Source organism: Sinohyriopsis cumingii, chromosome 10 (genome assembly GCF_028554795.1).
Source record: "Sinohyriopsis cumingii isolate HCF-2022 chromosome 10, ASM2855479v2, whole genome shotgun sequence".
NCBI classification, from domain to species: domain Eukaryota; kingdom Metazoa; phylum Mollusca; class Bivalvia; order Unionida; family Unionidae; genus Sinohyriopsis; species Sinohyriopsis cumingii.
In genome coordinates this window covers 88,827,586-88,845,562 of record NC_142970.1, presented here as the reverse complement: position 1 = coordinate 88,845,562, position 17,977 = coordinate 88,827,586, and the positions used below count along the sequence as shown (strand labels likewise).

The 17,977-nt window shown below is 38.7% G+C and overlaps 1 protein-coding gene across 1 annotated transcript in view; it reads left to right on the top strand.

Annotated features, from left to right (window-relative positions):
* LOC149790558 (metalloprotease mig-17-like) overlaps positions 1–16,235 on the top strand; it is a 43,440-nt gene extending 27,205 nt beyond the window's left edge. Inside the window, exons 4-5 of the mRNA XM_089973243.1 lie at positions 15,535–15,642; positions 16,194–16,235. Coding sequence (XP_089829369.1) covers positions 15,535–15,642; positions 16,194–16,235 — 150 coding nt within the window. The remainder of the gene's footprint in view (positions 1–15,534; positions 15,643–16,193) is intronic.
* Positions 16,236–17,977: the final 1,742 nt, after the last annotated feature.

The window sequence follows — 17,977 nt, the reverse complement described above, 5'->3', positions numbered from 1 at the left end:
CAACATTTCGTTGTTTTATCTCTCGCGCTAGTCTATGGGTTGGTGTAAGCACGATTATACTTGCACGCGTTCGAAATAATTCAATTGCCCGGGTCGTCTTTCCTGACCCGCCACAGCCGCTTAAATAAACTGTTTTGTGTCTACAAATTGGATCAGAACACGGTGATGCATTAGACCATTCTGATAGATTATCACCGCGAAAGTAGTTGTTCTCAACGGTGACATCTGCTGATGGTGAATAATCGCGTCGTATTTCATTTTTAATTCTCTATGTACCCCAACTCTCGTCCGGACTAGTAAACTCGGCTATGTTTCCCTTATACTTTACGTCAATATAAAATGAATCAATCGCAACTCTAACTGCGGTGTCGGGAAATCTATTTATCATCGAGAATAAATTTATGCAAGCATAACCCTGCATAGACGCCCTTAAATGCGGGTATGCTGGGCTGTCTCCATCGCTGTAAGTAACAACTGTACCCAACCTTGTTCCATTGGACAAGAAAGCTGTTTTACAGTTCACGTATTTATTTTTCGCCACTGCGTCCTTGATTACGAAATCGTATTCTGCGTCATCTATAATCAGCCGTGAGCAATATCGTTTGTAGTCGCAGTTTTTTCCACCTTGTGTGAACTTACCAATTATTCTTCTACCGAGATCTTTTGCCTCTCTGTTTCGTTGGTTGAATATCTTTTTGGACCATTCGACGATATATTCCTCGTCGGCATCAATGTGTTTTCTGGACTCGTCAATTATGCTATCTAGACGCTCCGGTTCTGGTAACCAGACTTCAGTCTGCGCCCGGTATGATATAATCGCGTCACTGACAATCAACGAAACTAGCATTTTACAATCAATCATATACCGTAGCAGCGCTATTGGCAGCCACTTATTTTCAGTCATGTGTCTACCGATCCAAACATAACAACAGCGATGAAGTCCTGCTGCGAATTCAAATGATACTATGCGAGCGAATCCGGTTAAATCAAAATCAGGCAGTGGTCCATTAATAGCAACACGAGTCATTTCATGTCTGGGGTGTCCAAATCGTTTAAAGTACTCAGCGGCGGATCCATACCCGAGAAAACTCGCTGGATAACAGGCAACCATATCAACGGAAATCATAGCGTCGCGGTTGTATTCAGTGTTCCATAGTCCACCGTGATAGTATTCCAAATAACTGGATTGTACATCCGGTAGAAATTCCTTGCGCGTTGGTCTCCACGCATTTTTCTTTGCTGCAACATGAGCTGCAACCGATGGAATTGTAAAACAATTTGTTAGCAGTTGTTCATTATGCTCTTCAAATTTCATGGCGGTTTTTTTCATCTTGTTGTGAAACGCTTCAGTGCGATATAATTCACCGTTTGGTCTTACAAACTGATCAAAGGTATCCGCATCGTTTTCAGCGCTGCGAAGTAACCACACTGACACAGGGTCGTTTTTACACAAACAAGCAATAGCATCAAATAGTTTCCTCTCCGCGAGAAAACTATCCTGTATAAATTCCCCCGGGATATACTTTACTGTTCTATCCCGTGGAAATATTGTGACCGCGGGCGTCCATGCGTGTTCGTTATGATCAATATTTTTGATTGGGGCTCCCTTTGATTTGTACTTTGATTCGTATAATACTTCACCGGTTATCGTTGTAACGGTTATTGGAAATCTCAACGACGTTTCTAATCTCGCTATGTCGCTAATGGTTGCTCCTCGCTCTTTTACGGTTAGTTCCCATTGGTTTATTTTGCTACGTCGTAAATCGGTCAATTTGTTTCCTCGACATGCATTTGTAAAATGCTCTATTATTCGTTCTGCTACACAATTTATCCCCGTTGACTGTTTCATCGGCGCTAGTTTTCCGATATCAGGTTTCTTATTTAACGGGTATATTCCATAAACAACTGCTGTTTCAGGATACGCTCGTTCATAGTATGGTTTGTCAATTCCGGTTAACAACCCCGGCTTGGAGTCGCGGCTAACAATGACTGTTTTTTTGTCGCTGAGAACTGGTTCAAATTTATCACGTATGATCCAATTACCTGATTCCACCCGGACAATGAATTTTACTCTGAAAAAATACTTTTTACCGTCAAGTTGTGATATTATCGTTGCTGCGCGTTTGTTGTTCATGGTAGCATCAACAACGCCATCAATTCGAAATGTTGACCAACTATGAGATGCACCATCACGCTTGAATTCATTGATACAATTATGTATTTTATTTAACAGGGTTCTATCGTTTATTAACGCTTTTGGTGCGCCCTTGAGGGCTCTATCGAGATTAAACTTAATATTTTTCCAGGGCTTAATTGCTGATAATCTCTCGAACTCCTCCTCCATATAATTAAAACAAGTATTTAAATGAAAGAATTATTATATAATGAATCACTGCAAATGGTTGATGATTGGGTCGGTAACCCCGTGCAATAAATCATGTAGAGGTGAATTCTGTGGGTATCATTTACAAAGCGTTCGCAACGGGTCCCTTGGCCCATTTCCGTGCTTGGTTTGCCGCGTTGGTGTAAGAAGAAAATCGCAGTTGTGTATCAGTTGCGGTGGAAAACGATACAGAGAGTTAAAACGTTATTACGATAAACGAATTAAAAACGCCGTCATTGACCCCAACAACGACAGGATTATAAAAAACCCTCAAGACTACATTGAAAGGTTTATAATTAAAGCAAATAATGAATTAGACAAATAGTATTATTATACAAATGAACCAGGACATTAGACCTCACCCCGTGCTTGTTAATTACGAGGCATCTCGCGACGGCGTTGTTAGAAACCATAGACAAAAAAAAACCAGTTGGATGGAAAAACAATCACGGGTATTTAATGTTTACTGCTGGAGGGAAAAAATATCTCTGTCACAGAATCATCTATGAATGTTTCCACGGATTGATCAAAGATAGTCTCGTTATTGATCACATTGATTCTAATTATCAAAATAACAGACTGTGTAATCTGCAAGCTATCTCTCAGAGTGAAAATATTAAAAAAGGCCAGACTGGTAAGTACTCAAAAGCAGCAAGGGGCGTCAAATCATTTGATACATCAACGCACGAGGAAAAAATATTTCAGTCAATGAATGAGGCAGGAAAATATTTCGACATTTGTAGCGCCTCAGTACGATTTGTTGCAGAACGAGTATATCAAACAGCTTTCTCAAGTAAAAACGGACATAGAATTCGATTTTCATATCTGAAGGGGGATAACTCGTGAGGGTATGACGAAGTCGCCATGATAGAGTTATGCTGTCACGTGATTGCAAATAGTCGTCTGTTTCAATGTAAATGAGTTACCTATGCGCGTTCACCTGGAACGCACTACGTGCTTATATTTTTTAAAAACTCGTTATTTGTTAGGTGCGTCCGTAGTCCGATGCAAACATGTTTGACTATGAAACTCGAGTCAACAATTTACGGGTTCGCGCCTCGCAGCGGGCAATTGCCTGGCGAGAAGCGGTCAGATGTTTTTTTTTTCTATATAATTGGGGGGGAGGGGATAAAGCCCCCTTCGTTGAAGTTCAAAACGAACCAAAACGCAGCCCACACTATCATTCATAGTGTGCGCGGTTGGTTTTTTCCAACTACGCAACCATGATTGATTTTTATGGGTTGCGTTTTGGTTCGGTTGAGTGCAAACCACGCCCCCGTCATTGTTTGTACTGTCCATAATTAAGTATATGTATGCCTGCAATCTGACACAAACACTTCTGCAACATCGAGTGGAGATTTACGGCATTGTACTGTCCATAATTAAGTATATGTACGCCTGTAATCTGCCACAAACACTTCTGCAACATCGAGTGGAGATTTACGGCATTGTACTGTCCATACAAAAAACGGGGTCAAAAATGACCCCCAATAATTTTATTAAAATTTTTGATATTAGAAATAAGATGTTTATAAGAATATGGATTCCCAAGACATCAATAATATATTAACTGAGATTTCAAAATTAAAAAATCAAGGAATTGTATTATCTGATAGGCTCAACAGCGAGGAAATATTATCCGATTATGAGGTTATAAACGAGCAATCGAAGCGGGGGCGTTTTACGCTAGCCCGCGAGTATTCTTTTATAGAACGATTACAACATACGATTAATGAGAACCTGTATGGCAATGACGTAAGCGTATTCATTGGGTTATTCACTGCCGTTGAAACAATACGAAAAAAACTCGGGCGGCTTTATAAAAACGCCGCGAGATCTCTAGTAAGATTAAAAACATTAGGAGGATTATAGACGAAACCCCTGTGGGGAGCCTCAGCTTGAAGTTACCTGTGCCCACGTCGCGTGACGAAGTCGGCATACCAATGTAACATTATATACATGTGATGTGAAAAAGTAATGGTTTATTTTTTTTCGATAAAGTCGTACTGTAAAGTTTTTAATTACCTATCCATATACACACAATGACACAACTTTCGCTTCGATATATTTCTGCCACCATGGAAAGACTCGGCGGAAAATTAGAAAATTTTATTTGAAATTGCGGATCAATTTACAATAATGGTAGGTGAATCACTTACTACTCGGCTAGCCAGAGAGCGGCTAGCAGCGCTTAAGAAGTTTATACCGTTACGAGACAGAGTGAGAGAGAAACTTCAAACGCGGCAACAAATGCAAACTGATTTTGCTGTTGGAAGTGAACAGTTATTTGCCCCGGTAACTAAAGCGACTAAGGATGTTACAGCGGCAACAGAACGAGCAATATATGGAGATATTCCCAAGGAGGGCGAGCGACGAGAAGTGCCTCTTCTTCCTGTACTTGAAAAGATAGCAGCAGAGACCGAACAAACAAAAGAGTCTCTGGAAACACTTCCCGTGGATATAACAACTACTGGACAGCAACAACGACAAAAAGAACGAGTACTAGAAGAACTACGACGACAAGGTGATACTGAAGAAGAGGAAGGAGACGTTACTATAAAAAAATGTATTCACCACAAAGTATATTTACACACGATGTATACAATAAAATTAAAAGTTTAGATGTAACTGAATTAGCTAGATTCACCGCGCTGAATTTTTCACCTGATCTAAGAGAAAACGCTGTAAACAAAATGTATAAAGAGTACATAAAAAATGACAAGAATTGGATAAAAAAGTATACCTGGCAAAACGTGGCAAATTTAAAATCACAAAAAATATCCGCAATGATTTCGAGGATTTTAAAAAGATGGTATTGAGTAGAGTGGATAAAGAAAAGTCAACTGGATTTTTTGGTAAATGGGACACAACTAAAGAAACAACTGGAGATGGATATTTAGGCAGCGGCTTAGTTGGAAATGCTAGTGTTACTTGTCCTGGTAATGTTCTCAGTGATATATCACGGTTAGAAGTACTTATCGGAGGGAAACGAGCCGGAAATAATTCCAGAGAAATTATTAATGAAGCCGCTGATATTTGCAGGCGGCTATTTGCCGGCGGTGTAATGGGTATTAATATATATCGAATGCTCATAAACGAACTCGTGGATGGTTTTGATGACCACGGTCATCACAGCGATTGATCAATTACTGGTGATCACAATTACTAATTGGAAAACATTAACATGATAATAATAAAATGATCATACACTACAACCATGATAAACCAGTACTCGTCTACGTGGTAAACTCGCGATTGCCTGTTTACCGCGCGTACTATGGAGATGGTCTCGGTAATACCATTGCGGGGTTATTTACAAGAATGGCTCCAAAAGTAGCGCCGTTAGCCAAACAATTAGGAATGAAGGCTATTGATGTTATTCGTGATAGGGGTATTAGTGCTATTGGAGATGTTGCCGGAAGGGCGTTTTCTGCCGCACGAGATAAACTAATGTCGTTGGTGAGAAAAAGAAAACAGAAACCACCGGTGATGCCATCAACGACAGTGATGCCTGCAAATGTCAGTAAAGTAATAAATAACGCCGTGGAAGAAAAACTAGAGTCATTGGCGGCTCAGTCATTGATGACGACTCCGTCGTTGATGGCTTCGCCGTCCACTGATGCAACAACCAACGCGTTCATGAACGCTATAGCGGGAAATGGTCTTAAACAGAATTCAAAGAATTTACGACGAAAACGACGTTGATGGATTTCAATTGAAAACACTCACATGATAATAATAAAATGTTTGCGCGAACCGCTGATCCCGCGTTTGATATGGATGCCCCAGTGCGCAGGGATGATTCTGTCCGTGATTATCAATTTTATTCCTATCAACCACCACAAGCCGACCTACGATCGCGAATTGAACTTCAAGTCCAAGATACCAGTAAATACTTTTTGCCGTGTGAAGCGTTTATCGAAATTGAGGGAGAACTCGTGACAAATGTTGCCGCTAATACACCATACGCAAATGACGATCGTGTTCGAGTTGGTTTCGTTAACAACGGTATCATGGCGTTATTTGAGAGCGCCAGATATCTTATTGACGGGCGAGAAATTGAATCAATAGAACGCGAGGTTGATGATGCAACAACGATAATTGGGTTAGCGAGATACTCGGATGATTATACAAGATCGGCGGGCCCATCTATGATGTTCGCGAAGGATACCACTAATAACGCTGACCATCTTCAGTACATTAACGTGCTGATGAAAGAAAATACCGCAGTTGACCCACAGGCTGAAGCAGCCAATCCAGACCGCAGAGCAAAACCAGGCGCTGATTTCACTGTTATAAAAAGTACTAACGATAATTTTAATCTAGGGTTTGCAACACGAGTAGCAACATTGCAAGGACAACGCCGACAGTTTTCATGCGCGATTCTACTCCATCACATATTCGGATTTTGCAGAAATGTCAGAAAAGTTATCTATGGGGCTAAGCATACAATCGCGCTAACGCGAAGGGGCGATGATAACAATGCAATATGGCGTGCTGCTGGCGTCGATAACGGTAAAGTCGTTTTAACTAAAATAGCATTGTGGATGCCGGTGTTGACTCCATCAGTTACCACGGAAGCACGATTGTTATCATTTATGGAACAGGGAGGAAAATCGTTGTTGAGTTGGCTAGCGGTAACAACTGATGCTAAAGAGGATAATGTTGCTGATACATTTACATGGCACTTGGCATCAAGACAGGGTGTTTCAGCCCCGCGTCATATATTCATAGCGCTACAGAATAGGGAACGATTGGGTAATCAAGAACGCAGCCATATGATATTTGATCAATTAGGAGTCAGGGATGTTTCGCTGAGAATAAACGGACAACAGGAACCATCCGAGGATATACAGCTTAATTACGGCGACAACCATATCGCACGTGTGTATCATCGATTGCTGTCATACATGGGTCGTGATCAAAACGTCGACACTGGTTTGCAAATATCACAACTTGATTTTAAAAAACTGTATCCGATTTATTATTTTTCGTTGGAACATCTTGATTTAACGAGACAATCCGTCGTTGATACACACTTCCGAGCTCGTATAGCCCCGGGTGGTGCTGATTATAGAGCGGTTGCTGTCATTCTCAGCGATAAATCAATGCTGCTAGAAGGTGTTGGTGGACGAATGAGAATCGTTGATGCGCCAGTGGAAAACATGTAATTGAAAACACAAACGCGTTTACAATAAAATGTCGTATAGTGTTGTCGGCGTTACACTAACTGATGGTCAAGTCAAGAAATTACGATCAAAGTCGGCTAAACAATGCGGGACCACAATAACGCTAAAGCCGTCGCAGATGGTAGGTGGTAATCATAAGATATCGTTGACGGCGCGTCAAATAAAACATTTCAATGATGCAATGAAGAATAAAAAGGGTATTCAAATAGATTTCTCGGCCGCAGCGATTAAAAACATGGAAAAGACCGGTGGGATATTTCCGCTGTTAGCTGCGATTCCAGCGTTGATTGCCGCCGCCGCACCAGCAGTGGCTAAGGCGGCGGCGTTGGGAGCCGTTGGTACCGCGGCGGGAATGGCATTGAAAAATGCAACCGGGAAAGGCTATAAAAAAAACGATCCGTGGCCGGAAAGGGTCTAAGACTACCGGGAACCCCGTATTCATGGTATTCGGGAAAGGGTCTAAGACTACCGGGAACCGTTTAATGACTCCTATGTCTAATTTTGATTTAATAGATGCCGCAGACGCGCTAGCGATAAAAAACTTCAGAGGTGTTTTTATGAGGGATCAATTACCGGCGGCACCAAGGAATATTGAAACCGGCATAATTAACCTCGATAAATCTTCCGGAGCGGGAACTCATTGGGTTGCGTACGCGATTGATCCGCGTGCGATCGTCTATTTTGATTCATACGCGTTAGCCCCGCCGAACGACTTCATGCGGTATATCCGGGCGTGTTCAACCCCGGTTTTTTATTCCACGCTGCCAACACAGCAATTAAGTGACCCACCGATATGTGGCCGTGAGGTATTGAACGTACTCGCGGCGATTTCATCATCGCGGAAACCACCTCATGTGGTTGTAAACGAATACACTAGTGGGGTCGTAGAGGCCCGGCGGGTTAATTAAAAAAACCGTTTTTTTTACCATTACGATGATTGATATTTGGGGACGACCGGTTTCGGCGCTGAAAGAATCCACGAAAACGCCCGCCACCGATGACATAAAAAAACTAATCGAGGATGAAATCGCTGATACGTTAAATCTAACCAGTGTTGACCCGGGCGAAATAGTTGTATTTCAAGACCGCCAGGGTAAATTAAAATCCAGTAATGTGTCACTCGACGATGTTTTAATACGACAGCGTGATGCCGCCGAGAACACTATCGCGTTGTATACCGGCGACGGACGACTCAAACCGGGTGAACATCTATCGACGATAACGAATAGGGTAACATTAGTCCAAGACGGTTTTACAAGGTTAGATAGATCGGTGACCGAACTCGACGCGCAGGTGAAAAAATCTGTCACCGAGGTGAAAAAATCTGTCACCGATATACAACTCACTACCGCTAGTTTTTTTGGGACCCCGACGGTAACCGAACCGAATCTTGCGGGGATAAAAACTACTATTTCGGAGTTTACAACGCTGTCGGGCCAATTTTACGCGTTACGAAAAAATGTTAACAGGGTCGATGACGCCGTTGATAAATTCTTTGGTAGAAAAAATGTCAAGCCGGATGAAATTAAAACAACTATAAATGATATCACTGCGTATGGACAGGAAATAAAAACAATCAAAACTGATGTTGCAGCGAACAAAGGAAATATAGACGCGCATACAGGGGAAATAAAAACAATCAAAACTGATGTTGAAGCGAACAAAAAAAGTATAGACGGGCATACACAGGAAATAGGAACGATCAAAACTGATGTTGAAGCGAACAAAAAAAATGTAGACGCGTATGGAGGGGAAATAAGAACAATCAAAACTGATGTTGCAGCGAACAAAAAAAATGTAGACGCGAATACAGGGGAAATAAGAACAATCAAAACTGATGTTGCAGCGAACAAAGGGAATATAGACGCGTATGGAGGGGAAATAAGAACAATCAAAACTGATGTTGCAGCGAACAAGAATAATGTAGACGCGCATACAGGGGAAATAAGAACGATCAAAACTAATGTTGCAGCGAACAAAAAAAGTATAGACGCGCATACATTGGAAATAAAACCAATCAAAACTGATGTTGCAGCGAACAAAAAAGTATAGACGCGTATGGAGGGGAAATAGGAACGATCAAAACTGATATTACAGCGATCAGAACTAGTATAGACGTGCATGAACGGAGAATAGGAACGATCAAAACTGATATTGTAGCGAACAAGAATAATATAGACGCGCATGGATAGAAAATAGAAACAATCAAAACTGATGTTGCAGCGAACAAAAAAAGTATAGACGCGCATGAAGGGGAAATAGGAACAGTCAAAACTGATGTTGCAGCGAACAAAAAAAGTATAGACGCGCATGAAGGGGAAATAGGAACGATCAAAACTGATGTTGCAGCGAACAAAAAAAGTATAGACGCGTATGGAGGGGAAATAAAAACAATCAAAACTGATGTTGTAGCGAACAAAAGGAATATAGACGCGTATACAGGGGAAATAGAAACAGTCAAAACTGATGTTGCAGCGAACAAAAAAAGTATAGACGCGTATACACGGGAAATAGAAACAATCAAAACTGATGTTGAAGCGAACAAAAAAAATGTAGACGCGTATTGGCGGGGAATAGGAATAATCAAAACTGATGTTGCAGCGAACAAAAAAAGTATAGACGTGCATACATATGAAATGGGAACAATCAAACTTGATGTTGCAGCGAACAAAAAAAGTATGACCGAGAATACACGGGAAATAGAAGCAATCAAAACTAATGTTGAAGCGAACAAAAAAAATGTAGACGCGTATGGAGGGGAAATAGAAACAATCAAAACTAATGTTGCAGCGAACAAGAATAATATAGACGCGAGTTGGCGGGGAGGAGGAACGATCAAAACTGATGTTGAAGCGATTAAAGACAGACTACCTAGAATGACAGAGCAACTCGAAAAAATAAAAATCCCTCATGAGAACGCCATCAACACAGTATGCACAATTCGGCATGGATCATTCGATTGGACTCCTACGCATAATACAGTAAATATCACCGCAACTGTTAAGGGCATTTATCGATTGACATTGATTTCAGCGATGCAGTTCAGTATATCATCGTCGAGTTCATCCGGGTTTAACAATACAATATCAACAATCGTTGACAAGGATGCAACCGAACGGTTTATAATTAGAGCCGTTGATAGCTGTCTATTTAGGACAAACATCACATGGTATGTGGAATTTGTAGTGGATCTAAGTAAGTAATTGAAAACAATAGTTTTTTTAAAATAAAATGACCACCAAGGTAATTGAATCAGAGGTATCACCGACGTCACATCATTATCGATTCAATACCGCAAAAGAATTCTCCGCGAACTTGAAAACGCTTTCCGAACAATACCGTGCAAAAATAAAAAAAATACCGTCGTAAAATAACCACCATCGACGTGGCCGTGTACTCGGTGTCCGGTATAGTAGCTGGTACCGGTGTCATTTTATCCACGGTGACCATGATAGCCCCGATCGCTGTTCCAATCGCTATCTCCGCGGCGACAACAATTGCTGGAGTCGCCAACGCAATCACTAGAAAGATATCATCGTGTTCTCAGAAAAAACTCAACGAGTATACAGTAAAACATCAAATAGTATCCGACGCGTACTCGAAATTATCCGGGTTGATCTCGTTGTCGATTGATAATTCGTTCATATCCGATGTTGAATTCTCCACGATGGTCCAGTTGTATGGCTCCGCGATGTCAAAAATCGAAAATTTTCAACTGGAAGCCGGAAACCACGTCGCTGAAACCACTTCAATGGGCTTAAAACATTCTTCTGAAAACAAGCAAGTTGTTAATATTCGGTGTTGAAATTAAACACTAAAAACAGCGAATAATAATAATGTCGCTGAACCCCGAAGGGTTTCAATTACTTCAACGGATCGCGGAGAACACCACTCCGGTACAAACAAGTATGATATCGATAACGTCAACAAAACCCGAATTCAGTGTGAACTTCCCATCACCGGTTCCAGTAAAGGAAATAGCGCTGTCAAAATTGCGAGTATATCACAGTTGGCCTAATATCCGAGCGGACGCATTTAACGGACAACAACCTAAAAACTCGCTGGTTTTTGCATGGACAAATAAACCCGATGGAACCCCAGACTGGAAGGAGGTTACAATACCAACTGGATCATACCAAATAGAACAAATCAATAAAGAATTTCAACGCAGAATAAAATCGATCACAGGAAAAGAATCAAAAATCGCTATTACGGTTCATGAACCGACGTTATCGTCGACGATTGAAATAAGCACACCGGGGTATATGGTTGATATTTATAACAGTTCAATAAGAACCATACTAGGATGGCCTAAGAATCCACCTCATGAAATCTCCGCGGACTTGCACACGAATGCGCAATCGTATCATGAAATTAATCCCAGTTATCGAGATGATTTGTCTATTATAAGAAACACGTTATTACCCAGCAGGTTTATATTTCAAGACAGGAATACCATGCAATGGTATTTTCCGTATAAGGAAACTCCTGAATCGTCCGCCGTGGTCACAGTTAGTTTAAATGATATCACTGGTGCGTTTGCCGAGATTAATCGTAATTACCGATCACAACTAGAACAGCTACGGAAAACAAAAGCACGAAAACACGTTGAGTTGTTAAACCAACTTATATCAGACATGGAATATATCAATGAACGAATCGTTAAAACAATATCCGCTAACAGCGATGATAATAAACAAAAATTCCTAACCGAGTATAATATCACAGAAGCCAATTTACCCGATTTCAAGTTTCCAGGATACAACGCACCAGAACTAAGAAAATCTCTTGATGATTTTCTCGCCCCATCAACTATCCTCAGACACGATAACGGAGAGGATGGTAGGCATAATGCTCCATACAACGTAAATATTACGTCTGTGATAGCAATCAATCTAGTGTGTGATGTTATCGAAGGGAGTTACCAGGTGAATACCAAGCAATCAAATCAGGCTCAACAGAGGTATATCCTTTATTCATTTTCACCAACAGCCCCTCCGGGATTTTTAATCGTTGAGAGTCCAATTAATCCGGTCTATATGCGATGCCATAATCGGTTTTTAACAAGAATTAATTTCAGACTTACCGATCAGTCAAATAACCTAATTGATCTACAAAAGGAGGAGTTAGTGATCACTCTGTTTGTAAGATCATTGTAAATAGCCACTTAGCAGCAGAGGGGGCGATGACATCAACGCGGTCGTCGCGCTTTTTTACCGGACGCTGACGACACTGGGATCGGCGCGCAGAAAGTATATTAAACTAAATGACGTTCGATTTACCCCCCGACGACGACGTCGTTTTTTTTTACCAGGCGCTGACGACGCTGGATCCGCTGAGTGCAGAAAGTATTAATTAAACCAAACGACGATTGGACAAAATGTCCGATTCGCCCCCTCTGCTGCTGCCTTGTATTCTTGTCTGACATACTGAACCTGAGTCTCATGTTTGTTATAATTAGTGTGGAAAACCACTTGCTTAGAAATACCAAATTGGGAGTAACTATTTTTCTCTTGGAGTACCAACACATGGATGATTTTTCTGAACATAGTTTTATAACATTTTCTAACAAGCAGGTCTGACGAACTTTGTAAAAGACTAACATATTTTCCTCTTCTACTCGTTTTTCTGCATCAAAATGCTATAATATAAGTATTGTATTTAGGAAGTACAGCTAATGAAACCAACTTATAATTTTATAAAGTAGATCCGTATAAAAGATGTACACCCGAAGCGGCAGTAATACATGAAGCGTAATAAATTGAACTCAGTTAAAGTGGCGTAATGATTTACTGCAGATAAGTGTTTGCTAGGCTGATATAATCCTTGTACCACTCTGAAACGATCAGCTATTATTGTGTCACAGAGAGCCGATTGAATCATTATCCGTGTTCCACTGATTTATCTTAAAGATTTCCTAGTCACTAAACAATGCTACACTCATTCATCAGAAATAAACATTAAAAGTATAAATAAAAAATCAATTGATTATTGCATTTACTCTACTTCGTTTGAGACAAATGAATCAAGTCAAATTCAATAGGTTCAGAACAGATCGATTTCACTAAAAATTGAACAATCAATCAAATTAACTATTTGTTACAAAGTGCCACATACACTTTGCTGATATATTATACGTTGTGTCCCGACCTGAGATATGTAAGATACTCTTAGTGCATATGAACTTATGTCTGATATGCTGGGTCGGAAAGTGTTTCGAAATTTTTACGTTCTTGTCTTAAACGTGGTATTTTGAAAATAATACTTCATGCAGTTTACATAGTTTATTTGTTCACCATCACCATAATTGAAAATGCAAGCAATATTAATTTTATTAACACCAAGCGGAAGGGGAACCAAAGCAGTGACATTATCATCATCATGTAATATCATCAATGACTTTGTATATATAATATTACAGTACTAGATTGAAAAGTAGATATTATAGGGTACGAGAAGTTAAATAAGACTTACTAGCTTAGCAAAGATGACAACTGGCAAATATTATCACAATTCTCATTCCTAGATCACCACCACCAAAATGAGCGATATCATGTTCTATAAGGATTTATTAAATATGTTTGCACATATTTGTCACATTCATACCATTATTGCCAGCATCCAGTCTGTTAGTGGCCGAAAAACGTTGGGAACGATCGTACATCCCTGTCAAACACAAAGATATGAAACCATTATTAACACGTAATGTCGACTTTAATGGTGTTGACGTCGTTGATGCAGATGGTTTTCATTTGGTTGACGACCTTATAGTAAGTCACATGCTTTTAAGCTACAGTCATTACCTGAATATCTGATGCACCTTAAGGAGTGGAGCTAACAAATGTTACTGCTCAAATTATCGGATCACGAGATTTAAAAGATCACTGGTATTACATTTATGATTATGACACGTTATGTTAGTTGCCAACGTGAATACATTACCTCATGGATATCTATAAACAAAAGCGATTCTGTATGAATTCTTATATCGAGAGAGTTATGAATTATATCGTACGTGATATTGATAATCAAGTTGTCGATAAAATAAGCTAATACAATCAACATAATGTCTGAACTAGTACAAAATAAATAGAATGTATGAGCTATTATAATTTGCAATTGAACTAGTTTCTTGCGCAGAGTAAAGTAAATAGCGAGATTTGAATCAAACGAGTTCGTTTCCTCTAACATGGCAAAAGTAGAAAACATAAGAGCAATGACCTAACAGGCTATACTATATAGCCATAACTGCGAAGCGTTCGTTGATACTTTTAAAACGTCGCTAGGTGATATAAACCTATATATGGAAGCGTCAGAAGATAATAATTAAAAAAAACGCATCATGATATTTGATACAAAGTTTTTGTTTTATAAAGCAGAAGAGACTATCAAGCCACTAAACAACTGCGAGGAATATGCATTTGGTAATCTAATGCAAGGCATGAAAATATGATCTTGCTGTACGCCAATAAATATGTTCAAGAAAACAGAAATTGCCAGCAATGTAAATAATTGAATATCTGCAAGTGACTATGAAGTGCAATACGGAATTCAAGCACAAGGATTCATGAGTTGCAAATTAGCTCATTTATAATTTATAACAGGTTTATAATTCAATGACGTATCTAACAACCTAAAGTATGGCTTTGTTAGAAGAAAAAAAAAAACTTTGTGCTTTTCAACAATGTCGTTTCGGATTATAATTATAGTCTGGATGTAATTGAACTTGTTCTAAGTGCATACGCTTTCATTCAAAATGTAACTAAGGATTCAACAGATGTGGAATCTAATCAGAGTAGTAATAAATTGTAAGTCTCAAACACCACATTGACACCTCTGACACGAGCTCTACTGCCCCCCAGCTGGCTGCAATTAACAGCCGTTTGCGAAACCAATGTGGCCAGGTAATTACGTAACACTATACACCTTAAGTTATGATTGACATAATGTTCTTTTTTTCAGGTTGTTCCTTTAAATATTTGTTACTTAAAATGTAAAGATCCCAAAACGGGCGGGTGCAGTGGAAGATACTTCAGTGCAGCTAGTGGCACACAATGCGGACACAATATGGTAAGATATATCTCACCCAGGCTCTCTCTCTCTCTCACTCTCTCTCTCTCTCTCTCCTGAATTTTGTTTACCTGCAAGACTGTGAAAAGCTCATTAATCAGATCATCGCATGAAAATTTCTGTCAAAACGTAATGTCATAAACAACGACAATTTATTATCTACTGTCGCAAAATTATATTTCGAAGTGACAAGAAAACCATTCTTCTTATTTAACAATAATTCAAACTTTACTGTTGTCAATTATATATATCCGTAACAAGTCATAGACATGTAAAGTTTTAAAAAGACTCATTAAGAGTCAAAAGCTCTTAGGCTAGCTAGATACTATTTTTGCTCTGTGCACTGTTCGTAGTCAGTTTATTACAGGTATCTTAATCAATCCCTGACAAACGTGATCCCTTGCTGGATCCAGTGCATATGAAAGGACTGTTATTCGCCATATGATTTGAATTCTTTATATATATATATATATATATATATATATATATATATATATATATATATATATATATATATATATATATATATTTTTTTTTTTTTTTTATTGCAGTGGTGCATTGAATCAAAATGTGTTAGGAAGGGTTCACATTAGGTGAGTACTTTAAGTGGGCTTTGTTTATTGTCACTACGGCACAATTTAACGTGTCACAAATTCATGTTCCTTTGAATACCAACCAATTACACAAAGGCACATTGTCTTCGGGATTTTTTTAAAATGTATAATTACTCATTAAATTTTAAGGCTTGCTTCAGCTACTAATTAGTGAAAAGTTAAAGAATGCAGTTTATTCAATATTGATTATGTAAGGATGATGCCTGAATTTGATATTATTTTTATAGACTCTTTAAAATTTCGACATTAGCCCACTTCATATGAGAAATCCAGATGACACAGAATTAACAGTCTTTGTATTGTACAGGCCCACGACGTAGCGAGCCCAAGTCAGCAATCTATGAAATCGGATCCGATGCAGGACCCACACATTGGATATTAGATAGGATACTTGCCTTCGTAGTTTCGATTGGGACAAAGCTTATGAATTAATCATACCCAGTCTTGTATACTAATTTACATTCATTTAAATGTCACTAACCACTAACTGACATGAACACTAATTTCGTAATAAAACACAAGTACTATTATATATATATATATATATATATATATATATATATATATATATATATATATATATATATATATATATATATATATATATATATATATATATATAAATATCATGGTTCCTTCGCATATAATGAATTACTTGGGGATCGTTGGGCGATTTATCGATGAAACCAGTTATATATACTTCTTTAGATCTTTAGATTGTAATCCTGTTTCGATGCACTTTTACTTTTTGATAGGTGTGACATTCTTTGGATTAATCAATAAGCAACTGAAGGTCATTTACGGAAAGATCTTTTGTCACATGCCGGAAACATCGTTTCGAAAACTCACACAGTATATCTTGAGCATCATTATGTACATTCATATCAATTGTGGAGAATGTATGGTCGATTTTGTGACAAATAAGTGCTTAAGTTCCTGAGGTTGATTTGAAATACGTATAATAAATATGCAAAATAACTCGTATATAGTTGATCATAAACACTGGCGAGTGCAGTTTTATTCCTTGTTTTATGAGACGGTACATTTGGTTGTTTAAAAAATTGCATATAACTAGAGCACTGAATTGATATTTAGACATAAATAAAATAGGACGCCTATTATTGTCCTCGAAACACTTTTAGTGCATGAACTTATACAGGAATCATAATTATAATCTAATAACAAAAATGGTATTACTTAACAACATAATGAACTAACGAAAATGTTAATTATTTAACTGAATAGTTAAGTATTAAATAGTGTTTATTATATTTTCCCTTCTAAAATTGAATAATGCTAGGTTGATTAACATTAAGTAAATGTAGAAAGATATGGTTATAAAGAAACTGTATATAACTGTATATAACAATTACCAACCCAACGTATCCCTTGTGTTTTACTGGGGATACGTTGGGTTGGTAATTGTTTAATGGTGAAATGGCTATTACAGCTGCTATATTACGATTTGAACCAAGGCTCAAGTTGTATTGTTGTTTCAGGTCTTTACAGGGTTTGATGTACGTTGCCGGGACATGCAGCAAATTATGTTATTCACGTCGTGTCCATTAATATAAAACTCAAAACATTTATAATTAACAGCAAGGCAAAGATCTCTCATGCTTAAAAGGAAGCCTTAGACGCATTGAAAAATTGTTATAAGACAGCTTGGTAATTAAAATATTTTCCACAGCGCTAGAGACAAAAGCGAAGTAACATAATGC